At 29.4% G+C, this 24,281-nt stretch overlaps 6 protein-coding genes across 12 annotated transcripts in view; 4 read left to right on the top strand and 2 right to left on the bottom strand.

The window, feature by feature from the left end:
• The first annotated feature begins 2,118 nt into the window (after positions 1-2,118).
• On the top strand, positions 2,119-5,654 carry LOC126834456 (leucine-rich repeat protein soc-2-like). Of its 3 annotated transcripts, XM_050566382.1 has the most exons (7): positions 2,125-2,707; positions 3,456-3,568; positions 3,654-3,803; positions 3,965-4,097; positions 4,418-4,481; positions 4,736-4,815; positions 4,911-5,652. In XM_050566382.1, exons 2-7 carry the CDS (start codon positions 3,461-3,463, stop codon positions 5,057-5,059), a joined length of 684 nt encoding a protein of 227 aa, XP_050422339.1. In that variant the 5' UTR covers positions 2,125-2,707; positions 3,456-3,460; the 3' UTR covers positions 5,060-5,652. The 3 variants fall into 3 exon arrangements, with proteins under 3 accessions (XP_050422338.1, XP_050422339.1, XP_050422340.1); XM_050566381.1 differs by having other exon boundaries at positions 2,119-3,568; positions 4,911-5,654; XM_050566383.1 differs by lacking the exon at positions 3,456-3,568 and having other exon boundaries at positions 2,126-2,707; positions 4,911-5,651.
• A 1,063-nt stretch (positions 5,655-6,717) lies between these two features.
• On the top strand, positions 6,718-12,332 carry LOC126834557 (C3 and PZP-like alpha-2-macroglobulin domain-containing protein 8). 5 transcript variants are annotated; one of them, XM_050566571.1, is made up of 9 exons: positions 6,718-6,883; positions 6,975-7,049; positions 8,188-8,324; positions 8,743-9,007; positions 9,259-9,470; positions 9,882-10,134; positions 10,252-10,499; positions 10,566-10,709; positions 11,227-11,717. In XM_050566571.1, exons 2-9 carry the CDS (start codon positions 7,040-7,042, stop codon positions 11,626-11,628), a joined length of 1,671 nt encoding a protein of 556 aa, XP_050422528.1. In that variant the 5' UTR covers positions 6,718-6,883; positions 6,975-7,039; the 3' UTR covers positions 11,629-11,717. The 5 variants fall into 5 exon arrangements, with proteins under 5 accessions (XP_050422528.1, XP_050422527.1, XP_050422530.1 ...); XM_050566570.1 differs by having other exon boundaries at positions 6,719-6,897; XM_050566572.1 differs by lacking the exon at positions 11,227-11,717 and adding an exon at positions 12,087-12,332 and having other exon boundaries at positions 6,737-7,049.
• Positions 12,333-13,943: 1,611 nt separating this feature from the next.
• LOC126834754 (protein CWC15 homolog) lies at positions 13,944-16,243 on the top strand. The gene is made up of 5 exons (XM_050566910.1): positions 13,944-14,207; positions 15,318-15,450; positions 15,516-15,626; positions 15,695-15,857; positions 15,921-16,243. Exons 2-5 carry the CDS (start codon positions 15,320-15,322, stop codon positions 16,167-16,169), a joined length of 654 nt encoding a protein of 217 aa, XP_050422867.1. The 5' UTR covers positions 13,944-14,207; positions 15,318-15,319; the 3' UTR covers positions 16,170-16,243.
• Positions 16,122-19,183, bottom strand: LOC126834753 (protein arginine N-methyltransferase 6). Its single transcript, XM_050566909.1, has 4 exons — positions 19,050-19,183; positions 17,544-17,653; positions 17,242-17,478; positions 16,122-17,178 (listed from the first exon to the last, which is right to left on the bottom strand). Exons 2-4 carry the CDS (start codon positions 17,598-17,600, stop codon positions 16,363-16,365), a joined length of 1,110 nt encoding a protein of 369 aa, XP_050422866.1. The 5' UTR covers positions 17,601-17,653; positions 19,050-19,183; the 3' UTR covers positions 16,122-16,362.
• LOC126834755 (NADH dehydrogenase [ubiquinone] iron-sulfur protein 4, mitochondrial) lies at positions 17,734-20,711 on the top strand. Its single transcript, XM_050566911.1, has 4 exons — positions 17,734-17,921; positions 17,999-18,164; positions 20,104-20,279; positions 20,354-20,711. The coding sequence occupies exons 1-4, from the start codon at positions 17,857-17,859 to the stop codon at positions 20,529-20,531; spliced, it is 585 nt and encodes a 194-aa protein (XP_050422868.1). The 5' UTR covers positions 17,734-17,856; the 3' UTR covers positions 20,532-20,711.
• A 259-nt stretch (positions 20,712-20,970) lies between these two features.
• LOC126834752 (sodium channel protein 60E-like) overlaps positions 20,971-24,281 on the bottom strand; it is a 78,720-nt gene continuing 75,409 nt past the window's right edge. Inside the window, 1 exon segment of the mRNA XM_050566908.1 lies at positions 20,971-24,281. Within this exon segment, the coding sequence (XP_050422865.1) occupies positions 24,171-24,281 (111 nt within the window). The 3' untranslated portion in view covers positions 20,971-24,170.

Below are 24,281 nucleotides of genomic sequence, written 5' to 3'. Positions count from 1 at the left end.
AACATACAAATTAAGATCAAATTATTATCATGTTATCAATACGGACCTATTGTACAATGATATTGTTCCAAGACATTGTATGTTTAACGGAAATATTACTTAGGCAAGGTTATTGCATAAGTTATGTTAGCCTGTTATTACCCCATCAGTTTTGACCGGTATTAGTATTATCCACTGACTGCTTTCTCCCCATTCTCCCCTATGCTATTTTATGAATGACAAAATACATTAAAGGGGTTTTCGTAGAGCGACGGTAAAACTGTCGTGGAAACCCCAAAATTGTATTATCAAAATTATTAGATGATTTTTTCTCCAACTGACATTATGTCGGAAATTTGTAATATTCGACATTATCGGGATCGTCTGTGGTAATGATAGGGTAATTCGTAATTGTCATAAAGTATTCAACGATACTGAGGTTATTGAATAGCACTAACTCGAATACTGTAATGTGCTGAGGAGTGAGAAACGGATAACAAACGGATTGTATTGTTGGAGAGCCCGTCCGGGTTTATACTTGAGTCTAGACTGCTGAGCAACAACAGACAATACATAATTATTTAATCTATATGATTAAACGTAAGTACTGTGATGTTATGTATTAAAAGGCAATGAACTATTGTATTGAAATTAGGAGGAATTTTGATGTGTATGTGTCGCTAAATTTCTTAAGCGGCGGCGTTTTTACATGTATACACAATAGTCACTGCCGCAAGTTGAACGATTTTTGCTAACAGTTTATTGAGCTGTAAGCAAATTGTATAAATTAAGGATAAGACCACAAAAATTAGAGTTTTCCCGAAAACACAAAGTGTACCAGGTACATGGACACTAGATATATTTATATAATATAGCTGTTTTAATTATGTTGATAATTTGTATTGAGATAAAATGTTTTAAGCAAAGATCAACAAGCCAATAAGTATAATCATTTAAGTTGCCTATTCGAGTTCCCCCAGGCGAAACAAACGATACACTGGTCTCAAGGACAGCCGAATAAGCTGTACTATAAGTTCATACCTACATTATAATTAGTTACCTACATACATTCATGGTGCATACATAGTTTGCACATTTGTGTATATATATGTGTGTGCATTCGTATTCAATGTAAATTTGTGGCAGGTATGTTAATGGCGTCGTATAAAACTGTTTATATATACCTATTCAAACTTCGAAATAAATTGCAGTTATTTTTGCAAACAATGGATACAATTTAATGCCCTATAATATTTGTAAAAACAGTAGAAGTAAGATATTGCACCTTGTTAATTTTAAAAACTTTTTTACCTACATTATATTGCTGTTCGGTAGTCGGTAACACATATTCTGACTTAGCACTTATGTATTTCGAGAAAATGAAAATAAAAAAAAAATTTCATAAACATCAAAACTTACTTTTAGTGTTTTTTTTTTTTAATCTTGAAACTAAGATTTGGCAATAGGGAAATCAAGAAATTACTATTGAGTTTGAGTCACATGCTAGCAGTTATTAAAATGTTTGATAGGTGTCTACTCTCTACTCAGTAGACAGAGTAGTCTACTCCGTATGCAGACATTATTATTATTGTCGATACGGAGATATTCTTTTAAAGTCTATTTCTACATACTTAATCTATTTAGTAATAACGGTATAATCAGTGCTTAATAAATGTTACTTGTTAGTGTTAATAATTGAATGATGAACTGCATTAGTTATTATAGTATTAACCGCATGTTATTAACGAGATTTTACACATTGCATTTTTTTAATAGTTCAATTAATTAAATACCTTATGACGTATACGACAACTTAATTGGTATTAAGTTGTCAATAAGTACTTATAATATAATTATTTCAGACATGTCACTCTTCGATAAGCAGCCATAATAACAGTAATCAACTGGTTTTATTGTCGTCAGGCATGCAAAATTATATTTTGCAAATTATTTTAATCTAGTGTTTTTTTAAAGATGATTCACAAGTATTATTAATACTTTTTAATAGTTTTTATTATTATTACTAGGGTCGAGTACATTTTACAAATTATTAATTTAATTCAAAGTGTTTTGGCAGAATTTATATATTAATATTAATTACAGTGTATCGCTAATAATTGTATTAATTCAAAACTGACCATCTAACAAATATTTTAATAGACTATTCAATTTCGATTTCTAACAGTTAAACAAGATTTCAGATTGAATGTACGAGGGGTGAACCGTGAAAGGTTTTATTTTTAAGAATATTGTAGGGAAAAACTTAAGAATACATTTATCTTATGACCATAGTCAATTGAAGTTTGCATAATTTCATTTATGCAAACCGGTAACCGGCATTTGACATATTATTTTGTTGCTAATATAACCACGATTTAAGATTATATTATCTTAAACCGTGCTAATAATTGATAACAGTCCACAGATAATACTTATCAAAGAGGCCTTATCATAAATCATGCCATTTTTCAAATAATATTCGGTTAACTGATAACAGTTTTACAATTAAATATTATTGTAAAGTCAACACAATTAAATTAATTGTGGAGCATGTCGTTATTTCTATAAATCTATTCAACTTCTAACTTTTAATTATCGATATAAAGTTATTTAGTAGATAAATACATTAAAAATGGAATGTTTTCCAGTTTGTTGCTGCGCCAACAATGAATGTAACGAGAGAGCAAAATATCCATTTATTTCAAAGTTGAACACAATTTATACGTGTGTAAGTAATTTAACTGAATTGGACTTAAGCGCATGTGACCTCAAAGAAGTACCAGAATTTATAAGTAATCTCGATAAACTTTCTAAACTAAATTTGTCGACCAACAATTTGATAGCACTCCCTTTGTCATTAACCAAACTTCAACATGTTTTTGAAATTAATTTGTCGCACAATGTTTTTCAAGAATTACCTCAGTGCATTATCAATGGTATGTCCACCATAGAAGTACTTAACATATCACATAATATGCTGTCAAGTATAAGTTTTAGACCGGCTTGCGTCCACAATTTAAAAACACTTAACCTAAACAACAACTCTAGTTTATGTTGTCTTCCAAAATGGTTATGGTCTATTGATTGTAACGCATTAGAGTCGTTGGATATATCATTCACAAACTGTTTGCAACACGTAGAATCAGATCCTTATATGAACATGTACGGCATTAGTAATCACTTATGTTATTTAAACGTTGCCAATACAAATTCTCAAGCTCAGGATTTTGAATTTATTAAACATTTAAAAACACTAAAACATGTGGTTTTTGATAACATAACATTGAATAAGAATAATTATAATTACTTAAATTATATACCATCGATATTCAACTATCGTTTTAAGTCTATTACCTCATTAAGTATGAGTAACGTTACTTTATCGAGTATTAGAAAGGAGATATACTTCATCTTGCCAAATTTGACAAATTTAAATTTATCAAACAATGAAATTCTTTCATTGCCAATTACATTAGGCGACATGACCAATTTGGAGGTGTGTGATTTTTCAAAGAATCAAATATTTACTATACCCGAATGTTTTAAAAACTTGAAGAATTTGAAAAAATTGGTGCTAAACAATAATCAAGTATGAAAAATCGGTATTATGTTTACTTTAAAATAATTGGAGAAAACTGTATACATTTTTATATGATTGTTAATTGATTTATTAGATTTCAGAATTTCCAAACATTCTTGAGGATATGATTAATTTAGAGTGGTTTGATTTATATGCTAATAAATTATCAAATTGCCCTACGTGGGATAAAAACCCAAACATGAAGTTTATGGATTTTGAACAAAATTTGTTTTTAATGAACAATGTGAGTTAACCGTATTTTTGCAATTCATAAAATTTATCTAATTCAAAAGTTTATTTTTTATATTTATATTATCATGAACAACTATTAACAAACACAATTGTATTTTATGTGTGTATATTCAGATTACAAGCATTTTTATATTCAATTACAATTTGTTTTAGGAAATTTATAATAAATTGTTAGAAAATCTACGCAAAAGTACAGATCCAGAAAAACGTTTAATGGGTGCTGTTTGTATAGATAGCAATTTGACGGGATCAAATGACATTGATTTTTATGAATCATCATCATCGAGTAAGTTTTGACAAACAATAACCCTGATGTTACTTGATTTTACAATTAATAACGTGATTAATAAATAAACTATATTGTATTTTCGCGGTATAATATCATGGAAATTCGTAAGAGTTAAAATATACATAAAAAATAAGCTAATGGAAGTTTAACAAGTTTATTTGTGCATGTAAAAAATGATTGCCTAATATTAAATGTCGATTGGTAATTGTATATACAAACTAATATTCTATATAAACTCGTAAAACCCATCAAACCATTATCAAAATTTGTTTTAATATACATTTTTTTTTGTAGACCTTAATTCATATTTTTTTTAGGTTATGAAGAGTCTACATTTTCATCCGACAGCCATCCAGATTCTCATGACGATCAGTCTACAGAGTGAGTACATACAGATTTTTACTTGATAAATTACTAGCTTTAAAAAACCCATGTACACGATCTTGGCAAGAGATAACAATTTTTCAGCCTTCGAGTTTCTGTATAAACTGTAATTTTGAAATTTATATATGAACAATATTTAAAACAAAATGCTGTTCTAATTGGTTTTATGTTTAAACTCTTGTTTGGTGTACATCTAAATTATTATTAAAAAAAAAATTGTTGTTAAATAATAACTGTGTTGATTTTTTCAGACATTTATGCGTGCAGTTGAAGGAAGATGTTTGGGAAGAAAATACTTATGAAATAACATCAGCTCTATTTGATCCAAAAGGTATACTATTCATTAAATTGAAATAGAAATTTTTAAAGTTTCTTTAAAGAGTTGAAATAATTTGTTTAATTGTTCTATGTTTATATTATTTTAAGAATTTGAAATGGAACTTTTCAATGAACTATCAAAGTTACAACTTTCCGCTAAAGAGGGCGTTACAATCAAATCTCCCAAGAAAAGTTCATCCTATCTTGGCAACGAACATTATTTTTGCCCAAGCGACGATTATAGTAAAATACTCTAAGCTAATATTAAATATATTAAAAGACTGTAATTAAAAATAAATTAATCTTAAATAAGTTTTTTATATAATGTTGTACCTGATATTTATAATTGTACATTGTAATACATTCACTGGTTGATTCTTTAAACGCACTACTCTTCTCTTAAAATAACTTCAATGTTTTTAGCTTTACTTTTTAAACATATTTTTGTTTATGCTATGTTATTTTTCAATATTAAACAGTATTCAAATTTGATTTTCTTTAATGGTAACGTGTATATGTAATTTACTTTGAAGTTGATTACCATTGAAGTTTTTAAAGTTAATAATCGTCTGGAAAATACTAAAAAAAATAAAAATTTGAATACTGTGTAATGTTGTATTTATAACATAAACAAGTGTTTCCGAAAAAAAAATGGTAATTACTTTAAGAGGAAACTGGTGTAAGGCCTTAAAAGAATCACCCAGATATACATATGTATAGTATAAATATATATATTTACATTTTTTTTTTAATTTGTTATTTATATGTTATATAAATATATTTGTTATTTTATTTTTATATGTTATAAAATTTTACAAAGACTAAATACAAATATTTTTATGTATCTATTAGAATCTTATAATGCAATTATTATTTTATTAACTTAGAAAAAATTATAAATATATACATTTTTTGTTTTATAAACTAAAAGATAATTTATAGAATATTTGTAAACGACATAAAAAATACACAGCAACAAACACTGTAAAACTTTTAGGTAGCTATATTATTTATTGTTTTATTTTTTGTGTGAAGTTTCTTATGTCGAAAGGAATTTTTTTGTTTTACATGTATTATTGTGGCAAAGACCTGTCTTTCATTTAAATCATTGAAATTATGGTTTAATTACAATGATAAAATGAGATTAATCTCAAATTGCAATTACTCATGCTTACTTATTACTACATTCTTATTTAAAAATTGGTGGCGGCACAATTTCCACTTAACATATTGTAGATTCTGTGGTATTGGGTTAACATGTATTATTTCAAGATTTTTAGAATACTGTTTTTTTTTTATAATTATTGTGTTAATCGTATATTTTCATTAACGATTTCTAAAATACAATAGTTTGTATAAGGTTAATCAAAACGGTAGTGAAAATGCGTAATATTATCATGATTAAAATTACCTGTTTACGAGAATCGTTTCTGTCAATTTATTTATATACCATCCATAAAACGACAATTTTTTGTACTGCATTACCATCAAACCTGGACATTATTTTAATCATTTCTTAATATACTGTAGGTTTTGCTGAAAAAATAGCTTTTTTACTTTTTTTAATGATCATAACCGTTTTTTTAGAAATATTTTCAACGGACTATGCATTCCCTCTGAAATTGTATCCATTTTCCGATTTAATCACGTTATTGTTTGCTTTTGTTTTAATTAAATCCACCACAGGGTGAGTGAATAACGTCCCCCCGATAAAAGTAACCTAACGCCAATTGTTTTTTAAATTTAGCCGGCACTTTTTGGCCATATTGTGGACATTGATAAAATGTTATTTCCTTCTTCCACGGGTTGACGGAACCGCGACCGGCGACGTTTTAATGGTACCACGGAAATAATATACCAACAACAAAATACAAATTACCCAAACTCTCATAAGATTCCTATATAGTTCTTACCAGCAGCAGCAGCTGACTCATCCTTACATACCATAAATAAATTGAAGGTCACTCGTACATCAGACTCCCACCAATTCATTTCGCAGAACGATCATTAGCTTGGGCTGTGCTTTAGTCGTTCCATAGTAAAACAATAAAGTGTAAACAATTATTAGACTGCTATTTCGAGTTGAGTTCGGCCGGTACTTATAATCGATAAATTGCAATTTGATCGGTTTTGTTGTTATACGCATACTTAATCAACTATTGTTGTTCCCAGGTGTGATAAGCATTTAGCTCAGACTAAAGAAATAATCTAAACACCGCTGCCCAATAATTGACAATATGGCTTTAGGTAAGTGCGTAACGTTTTTCCATAAATATTTTGCATTTGTATGCTTCATATTATTTTGTAGTTATTTGCCGAGTTCGTATTATTTTTTATTATATGACGTGACGGAACATTAACAAAGTAACAATTTGATAATTACGACTAAGTAAAAAATGATTTTCGGGAAAAGTTCAACAATTAAAAAATCACCCACCAATTAAATATAGCTGAATATAATTTATAAAATAAAAAACCCATTAAATATATATATGTATTATACATAATTATTATTTCAATAAATAATACATGGTCTTATGTAACAATTAGAAACTAATAGCTGATAGTTAATTTAAGTTTATGAAAACAACTCGTTTGTAAAAGAAAAAAAAGAAAATTTGGGATTTCCTAAACATATATTTATATGCTTTTACGTAAAAAAAAAATATGAATTTTTAATCATATTTCTTCCCTAAACTAACAAGTTTTAGAAATTATTAATATTAGGATCCCCAAACATTGTTACTTTTGTATTAAATAATGTTTTCGAAATGTTACAATCAAAGAAGTATAAACGATTTTAATCTTTTTTCATTTATTTATGAAATTTATTTTAGATTAGAAAAACAAACATTAAACAGCATTATAGATGGCATTTAAATGTTTTGTCCATAACAAGTCGAAAGATTAAATATCATTTAATAGAAGACTTCTAAAATACTATTAATATTATGGTCAAAGTCTTTGCATGAGCACAAACAATATTTCCTCGTATGTCATACATTTATTTTAAGGATTGAGTTTACAATATGTGGAAAATTTGTAATGTTGCCAAATTTTATTCTATGTCGTTTTTAATGTATATTAAAGTGTAATCTACACAAGGAAGGGGACAGAAGGGTTGACAGTTCCAATAGTATTAATGTTTAAATACTATTTTTTTTGTTTTTATTAATTTATTTTAGGAATAAACATAAAGTATCTAGGATTTTTAGGTAATTGTAATGGGGCGTAATATTAAGTATAATATGCTTAAAATGTATTATAATAAATACAAATTATCTATTTTATTTAGTTTTACCCAAAAAGGGAAATGACTTAGTAGAATTAAAGTTGTACTTAAAACTAATTTTTATTTTAATTAAATAAAGCTTTATATTTTCAGAAATTGCAACAACCGATAGCCAAGAATACAAATTCAACCCTCTCAATTTCAATACATTACACTTTAGCGTTCAAGCTTCCAACGACGCTCATGTGGCTTTGACTTCTACTAATGCTAATAAGCCTCCAAAGTATGAGGTATGAGACAGTTCTGCATTTTCATATTGTACTTAATATTATAAATATTTATATTGATTATAAATAATGTTGACAGCCCACTGGGATTTTTATTTTATTCCATGTAAATTGTTGCCGTTGTTGAATGCTTTATACTGTTTTTAGTTATGGCAGTAGATACAATTAGCGCTGACAATCGACGCACAGCAAACTACGGTCCTTCCTGGCTGTATTGTGCTTAGAAGTCGATGGTCAGAGCTCACGGTATCTACAACCATAACTAAAAACAGTATAAAGCGCTCTACAACGGTAAAAATTTACGCGCAGCAAAAAATACATGCCAGTGGGATATCTATGTTATTTATAAATTATAGTCAATGGTATTTATTATAATCAGTAATTTTTATACATAGATATATTCTTCATATTATATTTTTAGATTTTCATTGGCGGATGGGGTAATTCAAAATCGTCAATTCGTAAGAACAACGAAGAACCGGACAAAGTCATCGTCGATACACCAAAAGTTCTCAACGGTAATGAAGCTAGAGGATTTTGGATAAAATGGGGAGGCGGCTTTATTGGTATCGGGAAACAAGGCGAAGCCAAGCCTTTCATGTCCTGGCAAGATGACGAAACCATTAATGTAGCTTATTTTGGAGTACGTACTGGATGGGGATCTTCCGGCATTTGGACAATTGAAGGTATGTTCTTGATTTGTACTATACGTGATTCAAATATTTAAAAATAAATATTGTTCATGAGGTATAATATAGGGTGTGTACCCACCTCCCTCATTTCTATGTATGCTAGTACTAAAAAAAGTGGGATCATACTCTATTGTGTATTTTGAAACCAATAATAATTGTTTCATTACAAAATCATCAATTGAATAATTCAATTTATACTGTTTAAACTTAAACGTTAAAATGTATGTACATTTTAATTTAAACAGATAATATATACATAAATACTGAAAACAGTATGGACTATATATTTAGAGTAATTATGCACGGATCATTAAGTTTTTCGGTATCGTGTGAAAGTGATGCACATATCGCTTTGACTTCCAAATCCAACGATTCCGAGCCCATTATTGAAGTATTTCTAGGCGGATGGAAAAATACCGCTTCTGCTATTCGTTACAACAAAGAAAAATCAGATAAGGTTTTAACTATTTTCTGACAATTTGATTAATGGTTTTTAACTGAGAATAACGATACATTTATTTTAAAATTTAACATTGTTCAATATTTAAGCACACAAATTATGAACATTTTATTTACAATAAATATTTTAACACTTGACATTTTATTTTTTTTTTTTTTGCTTACATATTGTGATTATAAAAACTAATTATTAGTAATATGTTATGTTAAAAAATCAAATATTTTAACTATGCCAAAAATAAAATAACATTAATAACCTTCACCATAATTTTGCATATTATGCACCTGAATCACAACTAAAAAAATGTATTAACAGTTAAATAAAAAATTTGGTTTGGACTAACTGGCTTTGTAAAGAACTCACTAAAACAAAAGTTCATATTTATTTTGTTTAATCATGTGTTTTAAGGTACGTGTCGACACTCCTCAACTTCTGTCTAAAAGCACTCCACGCAAATTTGTTATCTTCTGGAAAGACGGAGTAATTGAAGTTTTTCAGGACTATACTAAATTATTTGAATGGATAGATCCAAAGCCGTTTATTATTTCTCACTATGGTGTGCGCACTTGTTGGGGGGCGGTAGGAACTTGGTGTGTTAATGGCACAGCGGATGAACAGTTTAGAAGCAAAGCTGTTACATCCAAACCCTTAAAACCACAAGGTTAGGTTTTGTTATGTTGTTTTTTAGTTGATATTAAAAACTCTGAAAAAAAAAAACTATTTAGTGTTTGTTAACAAACGTTCAATTGGTAACTGACTATTGCATCATGTTTTATAGCACCACCAGCGGCTACGCCCGGCTGGAATATCGGTGGATCAACAATTGGACCCGTGCAATGGGTACGAGCTAGTAATGGCCAAATACCTCCGAACGCTTTACCTGGTGGTTTTGATACGAACAAGGAACAACTTTACATAGCTAGAGCCGAGCATAACGGTGCCTTGATTCCTGGAAAACTTGTTCCTTCTCATGGTGTTACATATGTGGCTTGGGGCGGAGTTGAAAATCCCAAAGAAAACTATGAAGTAAGAAAATACATTCTATAATTTATATGAAAAAATTATTTTTTATTTTTTAATTACCTTTTTTAGGTACTATGCAATTGCAATGGTACCTGGGTGAAAGCCAACAATGGTGAAATTCCAGTCGGAGCATTATCATCTGGACACACAGAAGAAGGTGAACCATTGTTTGTTGGTCGCGGAGAACATGACGGAACTGTGACTGTAGGAAAGGTAATTACCGTTAACGGTACTAGGAATAAATAATCTTGGTCCTACATTTTCGGTTTTTGACTAGTGTTAAGCATTTTGTATTATATTAAATTTATACTGTGGCAAAATTAAAATGTAATAACTGTTATATTATTTTACATTACGCGTAAAAGGTAAGTAAAATATTTTAAATTAATTAGGCAACAAATAAGTTATTATTAAACACCAATGTATGGATAAATAACGATTAACTTGTTATTGTAATATACATTAAAATTTTACTATTATTATTTAAAACTAATTTATCGTGTGTCAATTGGCAATTAATAAGGGTATTAAAATAATTTACTTCCCGATTTAATTTATTCGTATTTCATAAAAAAGTAATTACTGACTTATTATATTTAACCTTTAATTTTAAAATTGTAATAACATTACACAGCATATACCTTTATAATTACTGACTTGACTAATTAATAATTTATTAATATAATGACTTCAAAAACGTCATATAAATTTATTTGGTTTTTGTTTTTAGACACAACTGGAAAACTTAAGAGGTCAAAACGAAAAAGGACTGAACGAATTAATTTTGGATTTATTAAAAATATATATAGAAAAACCTTCAGACGATCATGATGTGTTTGGCTCGTATGTGGCTATGGAATTAAGAAATTTAAAGACGTCAGATGCTCAGAAAAAATTAAGGACTGAAATGAGAGACGCCATATCTCGTGTCGTTAAGGAAGAGAGTGAACTACCAATAAAAAACTCAAACAGTAATGATGTAAATAACAAAGATCAACATAATATCTTACAAACGACAGATTCAGATGATTTTTGCTTAATCAATTCAGTGCAAGCTTCTTCTAATGGTACGCTTAGTAAATGTTCAAGTTTTGGAGATATACAAGTACTCGGACTTAATGAACAATTTTAAGCATATATTACCATTATCTAAAAATATTATTCTCATTTTATTTGTTAGTTCAATATTTTATTATTTTGTATGTTACATGTATTTCACAAGTACTCGAACTTTGTTAATCTTATTTATTTGTTATTTCAACATTTTATTCTTTTGTTACATTACTTGTATTTTTTTTTTCCATTGAATTGTTTTCTTAAAAAATCCTACACTGATCATTATATTATTACAGTATGTTAAAAAAAACTGTTATAATTTAATTTTTATTATTTCTAGTTTGTAAAAAGGTAATAAAAATATACCTAATCAAATGGTTATTAAAAATAAATATTAAAATCATAATTTATTGTGTATTTTTTTTAAATATATCTTAAGGACGCATAATACAAATTAGCCACCAAGATTACTTATTCACAACTACAGTATTTATTAACAAATAATATTTACATAATATCTTTGTATTTCAACAGGTGCAACCTAGCCACAACGTATGTTACATACCATATGGCGGAGCCGAAGTGCCTTTGTCTGAATATGAAGTATTGATTGCTTGAATGAATTTTTCAAATCCAAAAAAAATTTCCAAATAATTTGCTGAATTGGCTTATATAACATTAATACACTTATTATTATTACATAATTTATTAAAAAAATATATATATATTTATTGTATTATGATATCCTATATATTTTGAAATTAAAGCACATACCTAACATTTGTTGTTTTGTTTTATTTTTAGCTTTGTGGCAAATATCACCAGAATATTCATTATTCCGATAATTTTACTTATTGTGAAAAAGAGATTTTAAAAAACAGAATTAAATCAAATCTGATTGGGCTTTCCCAAGTTACGGCATTATTTGATTTTGTATAAAATTGTATTGTAAAACATATTTTGTTTTCAAAATTAAGTACTAGTGTGATCAAGGACTGCTGATCCAGGATTTAAAACATCCTCTGTTCAGTGGTGGTGTATTTTTATTTTAAAAAAACACTCCGAATTGGAATAACTTAGTAAAAAACTTGCGAAAATGAGTATATTATGCTCAGGTTCGGAAAATCTTACAGGTTTTTTCCGAGTGCTATCAAAATGTTATGTATATAGTAGTTCAGACTTCAAATACCAAAAAATTCAAAATTATTTTTACACTATATTTTACAACATTGATATTCAAAAATACGATTATTTTTATTGTTACTTTAAATTGGGCACAGAATAGGGTCAGTTTGGGGTAAACCATGATAGACGAACAAGGCAAGCTGAGGTTTTTTTTACCTGACTGCGGAAGAAAGAGGGTAATATGCAAGGTTCATAGATAATATGTATAATCTACCTATATAAATGTTTCTTTTGTAATGCTGTGCCTATGACATTGAATATGGATGGATAATGTTACATGTATTTTACAAGTACTCGAACCTTATGAACTTTATTAACTTTATATGTATTGTATTTTTACATTTGTATTCTTTAGCCACAAGACTTTTAACCACCATATGATATTTTTCACAAGTAATAAATAAATAAATTTAAATTCTATAATATCAAAAACAAGTGTTATATTTTTTTATATTTAAAAATATGTTTTTCTTAAAAATTAATATTAAAGTCAAAATAATAGTACCTAACTTATTTGACTACAAACATGGTTTCAGTTAAGACAAAATTTGGGTCATTCGACCAAAACATAACACTGAGTAATGTGCTTTTCTTCTTTGTAAACTTTCTTTTAAACAATTTTTTGCTTTAGAATAAGCGTATCATAAGTCCACTTTTTTTAAAATCCCGTTAAGTAATTTAGGGGCGACATTTCAGTTTTCCTTAGGGTGGGGCAACATTTTTATCGGCCCAATGTTCATTTACAAATATAAATATTTTTTCCAAAACGCTTAGATACAAAACAGTAGTAACAAAAATCTTATAAACCTTCATACCTATTATACTTGATTGTCAGTTCAGACGGTTCATTATTAGTAAAGGTACGTAGTTGCATAAAAAAAACGGCTTAAGTACCGAAAATTTGACCAGCCCATAAAAATCAAGGGTGGATCAAGTGCCCCCGGCCTGCCCCCTCCCGCCCAAATGACTCCAATGAAGTAATTATTATTATTACATGTTTTAGGCTTATGTTTTTAATTTTCGTATTCAATTTTCCAAGCATTAAGTCAAATAGGAATGCCAACTGTATTTATTGTACGGTACTCATTATCGAGGTTACATAGTAAATTTGATAAAGAATTATTTCGCCGTTGTTTTGTCTGCACTGTAACGTCTATTGTTATTGATACTGTTTACTAAATACCAATTGAGATTATGATTTTGGACAGGCTGCAGGTGATTGAATTTAGGCAAAAAGATTCACCATTGGCTGCAACTGTGAACTGTCCGCTGTCGTTCAGTATACTTATCTATGCTGTCGTTGACGTGAAATGTGAATGGTGAATAGTGTTTATTGTTTTGACTGTCACTAAAGAGTAAAGTGATTACTAAATCTACAATAAATATTAAATATTAGCATAACGGAATACAGTTAGTTACTTTCGGTTTCAGTGGAAAAAAAATTTCCGAATATTTGCATAACTCTTTGAAGTAAGTATTCGATAATTATTAAAAAAATATGTACCTATTCAGTATTTGGAACAAAATATCTAGTTTAGCTCCCAATCGATTTTTTTTTAAAGGTGTGTTTTTTGACGATGGTATTTTCAGATTTGTCTCTCGTCACACAGTTTCCGAGATAGCTGAAAAACTACTTACACATTGACGGACATGACTGCTATATCAGTTATGTGCATGACCGTAATATGAGTGTCACTCTCTCACAATAACTATTATAGTTATGACAAAAAATGTTAGAGCTTTTCTGTTACAAATTGTGATCTAAATACATTGTTAACATGAAAATATATCACTGCTATAGTAGTTCGAGTCCATCGAAAACTTTTTTTCTTTTTATATGGTCGTGTGACTGCTATAGCAGTTACATAAATAAATTACCTATGATGATGGGTTTTCATTTATTTCATGGCACATAATCAATGAAATAAATTATAATTAACAACAAATGAGTAAAAATTTTAAACAAATAAGATTGTTAATCCACAAGGCCATACAAAATAATATTAATAAAAACTATTTCTAGAAAATTTGATAAACATTTGCCCGACCTTTTGTTAAGTCACAATTGGACACTGCATAATTCCCGACACGGTGAAGCCATAACAACAGTCACTGCAATAGCAGTTATTCCATTTTACGACTTCCAAAAATATAACTTATAGCAGTCATCAACGAATCACAACTTAAAAGATTATGACTGCTATAGCAGTGAATGTCCGTCAACGTGTTAACAAGCTCGTGTGTGAGACGGCTGCTTTTATTCGCTATTTAGTGGCAGCAGCAGTCGGCGAAATAATAAAGAGATTGTGCGCGTTATTTCAGTATAAGGGTCCCCTACGCTAACATCTGAAAACATACATTGTAAAAAAACAAACTTTGAAAAAATAATCGCCTAGAAACTAGAAGATTAGATATAAATTTAATTAAGCTGGTATAAACTATTATTTTTTTTCCAAATAATTGTTTCCATCGACATGTCTATACTATTTTATGTTATATGTTTGTAGGGAAAAAATGAAACATTTTTATTGTAGATAATAGATGATAATATCAATTTAAAAGTATTTTTTTTTGTTTAAGAAATGACAACAGCCGCTCGACCAACTTTTGAACCTGCGCGAGGAGGTACGGGACGTGGAGAAAATGATTTGAGCGCTTTGTCCGTACAATACTCTAGCAGAGATTTGCCATCGCACACTAAACTTAAATACAGGTAAATCTATTTTAGTAAGTGTTTATAAGAATAATATTATATTAATAATGTTTTATGATGTATAGAGAACCTGGTCAGGGTACTACCGATGAACTTCATAAACAAGATTTTGCGAAACTTTTGGATGAAAGAGAAAAAGGTGTTGCTCCTAAATCGATAGGAAGCGAACCTCCTACGTAAGTAACTGAATAGATATTACAAAATGTTAAGCTTGTCACACTAAATTGTCTTTTAATTTAACTAGGAAAAAGATTCGACCGGAACATGTTCCCATAGCAACTTTAGATGTAGACGACCCTTTGGATTTAGATGCATCTGACGATGAAGACAGTGAAGATGATGCTGAAGAGCTGATGTTAGAGTTACAAAAGATAAAAAAAGAACGAATGGCCGAAGACTCGAGGATGGTTAGTGTATATTGCTAATATTTTTATTACAATCCTTACTATTTCTTGTTTTTTTCCTCATAGGAGGCGGAAAAACGTGAAGCCGAAGAGCAAATCCGAATACAGAACATCCTCCAAGGCAACCCTTTATTAACCTATGGTGGTGGCGGTTCAGTTGCTCCTAAGGCAAATCAAAAAGTCAAAAGGCGTTGGAACGATGATGTGGTATTTAAAAATTGTGCCCGGTCCGAACCCGAAAAGAGTACTACTTTTATTAATGATTGCATTCGCTCAGATTTTCATAGAAAATTCATGGATAAATATATAAAATAAAATTTAAATCTAATTAATAATGTAAATTTTTGTAATTTCAATTTTTTTTTTTTTTTTTTAATTACTTTTAGGTACTAATAATATATATATATGTAAGAAAATGGTAATTTATGAAAAAATTACAAAACAGTGTTCATAAATAATGAAATATTAAATATTAATAGTCTTTCATTGCTTAATATTAGTATAACTTCTATGTTTCTTCTTCTGGAGTTTTTTCTTCGACAATTATGCATTCGTCTTCCTCATCATCTTCTTCATCATCATCGTCAGATATATTTTCCGTAACAGATAAGAAAGTTTTAATTATTTTACATTTAGTATAGTTACAACTGCATGGAGTCGGGTGTGTTTCGTGTTCTGCGTCCAACATATCTAAACTGATGTTATAGTACCTTTTATTTGAGTCATTACGTGTCAACTTTACGTTAAACATTACGGCGTCTCCTTCTTCTACGTCCATTTGTGCAGGTAGCACAATGATTGTTTGTTTCCAATGTGTTTCTGGACACGTTGGTGCAGTACTTAAGGTGCAATCGTCAGTCGGGAACTTAACGTCAAACCAAAAACATACACCTTGGTAAATGCCCGTTTTGTCTACTACCGATAGACATTTTTCGGCGACAATTTCATTAAGAGTGTCCACTTGGCACTGAAGAAGATCCAACATAAAAATTGGTTTTGCTGATGTAGCGAGTATATTTTCAGACGATATTGTCATGACTTTTGGCCGGTTTAGGTACGACTTGCGCAGAGCTTCGGCAAACTTTCTCAGCTTTACTCCACTGACTTCGTCGAAATCTGAATACATTTGCGGCAGAGAACAAGGTGATGCATACAAAGCGCAATGTGAAGGAAACATACACCCGTCTGGTCTGAGGAAAGTATCTCGAGCATACAGAACACTGTCCAGCATGCTCTCATGTAGTAAATAGAAACCCATCCATTCAGAAACGATAACGTTCACTTGATAGGGTAGTGTCAGATTTTCCACTTTGCTGTTGACGACCTGTGGTAAACAAATAATCGGTTATCGTGGTGGTATAGGGATTTCACTGTAGCAACAACTCACATCGATGATGTCGGAAAAGTGATTTTCTTCAATGACTTTTCTGGCCAATTCAGAGGTGTTGCTTGCTTCGACCGCATAGACTTTAGAGGCGCCGGCCTGGGCGCAGAATATGGACAATAGGCCGGTTCCCGCTCCCACGTCCAAAACGGTTTTACCTTCAAACACCTGTCTATTGGAAAGTATAGCTTTTCGGTAAGCTTCGGTTCTGGCCGAGTCCTGTATCATTAATTTGTGCACCTGAAATTTCAACGGGGAAAAACGGAGACATATTACTGCAGTTTGACCCAAAAACGAAAGATTACCTCCAGGTCCTCGTAACTTAAAAAGTACGAGTCCGTGCCATTCGTTGCATCACCCATACTGCGATTGTAAACAGTAAACTTTCAAAATCTGCGCGCGTGATAATTATAACCTGCAAAATGTCATCAGCAGGTTAAAGTTAACGTGGTATCAGGTTATCAGCGAACCAAATCTGTTATCAGTTTTCTATTATCAATTGTTCGATTTCATAATTATTGGTTTTTGTAATTTCATTTTCATTAAAGATTTCAGTAAAATCAGTGTATTTATTTCACATTTGCCAACAGCTATCGTCCGTTCGACGACGCAAATAAAATGGCTCTTAATTCGATAAGGAAATTTACCAGCGTTGTTACGAAAAATGCCATCTCATCGTCGTCGTACGTATAATATTGTCATAGCTTATACTTTATGGTATGGATGTTTTATAAACGTTTTTTGTTATGATGTAATTTAGTGGCAGGGGGTTGTTCACCGGAGCGGTCCGACTAGCAAAAAGTGATGGTAAAAGTTTAACAACTGTATATGACAAAAAAGAACCAGCTTTGTTGAATGCTGATAGCGTAATAAGAAAGTTGCCCACCGAAGGCTCCGTGCAAGGTTATATCGAGGTCGACAGCAAAGTATGTAGCTATTATTAACAAGTCGAAGGTATTGTTATGATTTGTAACATGTTTGGTATCGTGTTAGTGTTATGCTTACATATTTGTTTTTTGTTTCTGTGAATTATTTAATGAACTAGAGTAGTGTAACAAAGATAAAAGTGTTTTATCTATAAGTGATATCCTACAAATTTAGATTACTAATAGTCTATTTTATTAAAATTTTATAAATATTAAACAAATCCCAGTACCTACTTATTATACTGTTTCTTTTTATAACTGTTAAAATAGTTTTTTTTTTTAAATGACACTTGTTCACATTTTTTTGTCAATTTTATAAAATAATGGAAAAAAATTATGAACACTACGCACGAGACTGACCGGTCGCCGCGGTCATTATACCCACAAATGGGTGTTTAAATTTTTTTTTTTTTTGGGGGGTATTTTAGTTTAATAGTATATTGATAAGAGGTAGATGGAGTTTAAAAAGTATCTATTATACAAACAAGTAGTTCCTAATATATGTTTAGTGTTTACAAAACGCTAACATCGATACCAATGCCAGGATAACACTTAAAACTTCAGGCAATTGTGAATAATAACAAAAAAATTCAATTAAACAATAAAAAAAAAACTTTTGATTTTTAAAGAATGTTCGAATGATAAATTTGTAGTTTAAAATGAATAACTCAACAAATCGTAATGTGAGACACCTGGCCATTATCATAATTTCAGGGAGGGCTAGAAATATTCAAACACCTTAAACTTAAATTAAAACAGACCTAAAAACCTATATTTAATTTATATATATAGGTTAAATTTTTTTGTTGGAGATTTATTGTTTTAATATTACTGATTCAAACTACTAGAGTTTTGAAAATAAAAATAAAAAATTGTTCTACTTACCTACTTACTAGTTTTTAGTGTGATACACTACTAAATTTACTCTATTCAAGAAAGTATCAATAATGACCGTGGTGTATGCTTTTGGGAAGGCCAAGAACGGGTTTTGTAATCTGTTGTGGACTTTAGATAATGTTTACTTACCTACTCACTAGTTTTTAGTGTGATGCACAAATAAATTTACTCTATTCAAGAAAGTGTCAATAATGACCGTGGTGTATGATTTTGGGAAGACCAAGAACTGGTTTTACAATCTGTGTATTGTATTGTATAATAATTTATTCACATTGTTATTATAAGGGCTTTACTAAGCATGGTACATTAAGATTACACGCTTCATTCCTTATTATTTAAGTGATTACTCTTTGAATGTTATCACAAGTCGTTTGCTTAATTTATTGTATTTTTATGTAGTGAGAAAAGATAATAGAAATTATAAATAAGCACAGCTGCTTTGGAAAAAAAATGTGTCAACTCTGTTATATACCACCTAGAAAGTTTGTAAAACCAACCAACTAGTTAAAGAAAACAATTGTTAGACGACTTAGACTTTAATTGCTTCACAACATTACAATGTCCCAGTTTTTGTGCAAAAAACATAAAAATTAAAAATAATATTTTCAGTCTAAAATTATACTTTATACACAGTTTTGGACAGGATTAATTGATAATAACGTTTATTTGAAACTAAAATCCCTAAATAAAATTTGGTTGTGATAATGTTCTACTCAGCTACAGCAACCCGAGTTTTTAATACAAATTATCAGGAACACTTAACAAAAGCCTGACAACTGACTTGTAAAAATACCGTGTAATATGTATTTCATTAACTTTTTATGTTGAGAATAGAAGCTAAAAATAACACGCTAAAGCAGATCATCGTAAAGCTTCGACCACACTAACGAAATAAAATTCTGATCTGTTAGTTATAGGTTCACCAACATACCAACATCGGGTAATGAACCTGACATTTCATGAACTTTGTTTGAAATTACATTTGATTGATGTAGTTTATTTGTAATAATACCACATTAATCTCGATATTTACCTTTTTCAGGTAGATTTGAGCGCCGTGACAGGTGTCCCCGAGGAACACGTCAAAACGCGTTTAGTAAAAATCAGCAAAGCTACTAAAAATGTTATGCAATCAGGAACGGACAACACCCACAGTTGGGTCATGGAATTCGACAACAGAGAGCGATGGGAAAATCCCCTGATGGGATGGACATCCACGTACGTAGATCATAGTTTGCCGTTTGATGCACAATATCAAAAATTAAAAAAATATCTTTTTTTTATATACATAGAGGCGATCCTTTGTCCAACATGAAGTTAGAGTTTGGCAATAGAGCGGATGCAATAAACTTCTGTGAAAAAAATGGTTGGAAATGGTATGTGGAAGCCGAACAAAAAACCAAATCCAAAGTCAAGTCTTACGGTATTAATTTCTCTTGGAATAAACGTACGAGAACATCAACGAAGTAATTTTTCGATAGTAATATAAATAATTTTTTTGTAAAACTATCCTACGTAGAGAAATTGAGTGAATAAATTATCAGGTATAAAAAACCCTAACATACCTATTGTTATTAAAAAATTACATAGAAGAGTAGTGTATAAATTAAGAATATGTGTTGAAAAAAATAAAACCACTATTTTTCTCCATTTATGATTATTACATTTTTTTATTTATTTTTACTATTGTAATCGTATGAAAGTCTACGTGAAAAAAAAACAAATGATGATTCATACAATTATGGTTTTTTTACTGTATTTATTTAATCGAGGTACATATACTCAATAAACATTTATACGATCTTGATAAAAATGAAAATAATTAACAACAAAATACTTATTTTATATAATAATTAATAATAATAATAATAATATGAAAATTACAATATTTTTGTAAAAAATACGTTTACTAAGAAAAATACATCTAAAGCTTACCCAAAGTGCACAAATTGGTAAAGTACGGTAAACGGGTACAATAAAAAACCGTTACTATTACGGCCATGAAACATTAAAGTATCATTAAGTAAAATCAACTAAGTAAGCACTCGTTGCTTTTTTACATTTATTATAATAATATTATATAATTGTTGCCGTTCAGATTAGTACAACAACGTTAGAATATTAAGTACTAACTATTATGTTGTTTTATTTATAATAAAAGTGTATATATCACAAAGTGAGTGAAAAAAAGAGCGTTGTCGCAGCTAATCGAAAAGTTCGAGGCACTAGTGGTAGTAATTAAATAGGAGACCTTAAGCAGTCAAAGTCTATACAAGTACAATATTATTGTGGTGTTATTTTTATATTATATACTAAGAAGCTCTAGTTAAAGGCGTTGCAGTCAATGCAAACATCGTAACAAAAAAAAAAAAAAATGATTAACATATTATAATTAACAATTACAAAAAATATCAAACTTCTACACAAAATAACAATTATTATTGTAATTATTATTATCATTGCAATTTTTGCAGTGGCTGTCTTTGACTATGGCATTGACCACCGCCTTTAGTATCCAAAGACACCGCTGGTCAAAACATTGAGTTACGACTTAACTTAAATTTTTAACTAACACAAGCGAGTATACTTCAACAACGGCCTACAAGATATGCCATGAACTAAACCGATACGGAAATAAATTATACATCCTAAGATCGTGCGGGATATGTATTTTATTATATTTTCTTTTCTAACAACAATAATATTGAAGAGTACAGGGAAAAAGGAAGAAAATTACTTTAATACATTCATTATAAGTGTATATTATGAAAGTTGAAAAATTCATTATATTTAATATTTTTTATATATTTGTTTTCGTTTTAATACTATTAACAGACGATTATAAATAACGTACAGATATTTTAACATTAACAAATTCATCAAAGATAAAAATTGTTTATGGCTTCAAAAAAAAAAAATAAATAAATAAATGGGATAAAATGGATTTATTTTATTTTATCTTTTTATGGTTAGATATTAAGAACATTATATTGTACTGTTTATTAACAATAATCCTCAAAGATTACTGTTATACTCGTTTTTGAGATCTGATAATGTTCTAACTAAAAAGTCATTATAATGTTTAAATTATGTTTCTCACAAAAATTCAGTACGGACACTTAATGTTTTCTACTTGTCAACAAATTAGGAAGAAGAACAATTACAATATTATCATTTTGTTATAGGCATATTTTTGCGATATGTAATTCTTGTAAATAGTTACATCAGAGTTAGACAAAATTTAAATGAGATTTTTAATTGATAGTAGATAATTTTTTATTCGCCAATAACATAATTTTGCACAACAGTTTTGTTATAAATAATCGAATAAAAACATTTAAATTAGTATGATTTTTTTTTATTTATCGTTTCGCCAAGATAAAAAAAATATTGGAATCTAGTCCAACTCCGAGTAATATTATAGTACAATTATTTATTCGTTACAAAGAATGTATGCCAAGAGAAAGAGTTGGAATAAAAAGAAACTACTTCTGACACGGTTATTATAGTTATCTGGTACTTATTATTAATTTTTTTTTTATAATCGCTGGTTTTAGAATATACATTATATTTAGTAGAAGCACTATTTATCTACTATTGTAAATTTCAGTCGGTTTCCGAATTTATATTCTATTTGAAAAAACTTAGATAAATTATAAAAATCCAAAAGTCGTTTTATACGAATAATTAATCGCCTTCGTTGACGAATGTATAATGAAATCATTAATACTAGTTCTAAAACCGTTAAAATACTGAGGAAAATATAACGGAATCCCTTATTAATACACAATATTATAATAATTATTATACATGTTCATCAACAGCGTACGCTAAGTATTATTATTGTCTGTTTTAAAAAATGCATAAAAAATAATTATATGTCACGCGATTGATAATTATCATATTATACAATTTATATTAATAGAAAACAAATGCTACCTATTAGTGTAAACCGTAGTTCGTTAAATTTGAAATAGATAAATTTAAAATGTTGTCAGTCCAACGCGGTACACGACATTTGAACCGAGCATATACGATTTCAATACTTATTAATTCCGCAAAATCTTGTTCTAACTAAAATGACGGCTAGGAAGTTGCTTATTTCCTCCCCTTTAAAAAAAAAACACCCAACCGACTTATATGAAACCGTTTTTTTTTTCATAATGACTAATACAAGCAAAATTATTCACTGGCTTTGAGTTCAATCCTTTCGGTTGTGAATAATAAGATCGATTTAAATTGGACCATAACAATCATACAAATGTGTTAAATACGACGTGTTTAATAAGAGTCTGGTAAAATAACGATAATCAAATAGCCTAAGCGTTTAAAGTATACTATAATTTTGTCAACGTCGAAAAAATGAATAAGTTTCTTTGGTGTGTATTCAATTGAGTTTCCAACGAATAAAATGGTAATTACTCAAAAACAATGTAAACAAGCATTCATTGAAAAGCCTTAAAAAGAAGAAATTAAGTATAATACAATTTTAAGTTTAGCGTACAGTCTTGACGAAATAATATACTGAACACGGAAACCATAATGTCAATTTGACATTTTCATAAACATAGTTTATATTCAAAGTTGGGCAAAATTTAAATAACATAATAAAAAAAATCTCGGTCATTTTCAAATCATTTAAAACAAATGTGAGCAATAATAAATAAAAAAACAATCTTAAATAGTTTTTAATTTATAAGTAACAAAAAAAAAACACAAAATCTTTAATAAAAGATAACGTATACAAATTATTATTTTGTCACAAACAATTCGAATAATACACAAATAACCGAATAAAAGATAACTTTTTTTATTGATCGCTTTATCTAGGTAACAATAAAAAAAAAAATTAAAATAACGCCCAACTCTGATTATTGTAGTAAATGTAAATGTACTCATTTTGACGATTATCTGGTCCCGCTATCGAGGCAATCAAAACGGAAATCGACACGATAATAAAATATCCGTTTTGGTAAAAAAAAAAAAAAAACGGTTTCAAGTCTCGGGATGCGTTTTTAAAAACATTTTTTTCTTTGTGGGTCAACCGAAAATCATTTCTTTGCCTTTTTAGCCATCCCAGTTGTGGGTCAGGCGACCGACACCGTCCCATCAGCTGTGCGATCCTTCAGAGGCTCTGTGCACGAGCGCCTTGTGCTGTACGATTTTCGCTTCGGTCGCCCTCCGGAAAGCCAAGCGCTTGGAGTGAGCTGTAGCGTTGCC

Source organism: Adelges cooleyi, unplaced genomic scaffold (genome assembly GCF_023614345.1).
Source record: "Adelges cooleyi isolate 19-005CV unplaced genomic scaffold, UGA_ACOO_1.1 ACOO_flye_CR_arks_rails_tigmint_CR_PRNA_21, whole genome shotgun sequence".
Taxonomy (NCBI): domain Eukaryota; kingdom Metazoa; phylum Arthropoda; class Insecta; order Hemiptera; family Adelgidae; genus Adelges; species Adelges cooleyi.
This window is presented reverse-complemented; position numbering and strand designations above follow the sequence as displayed.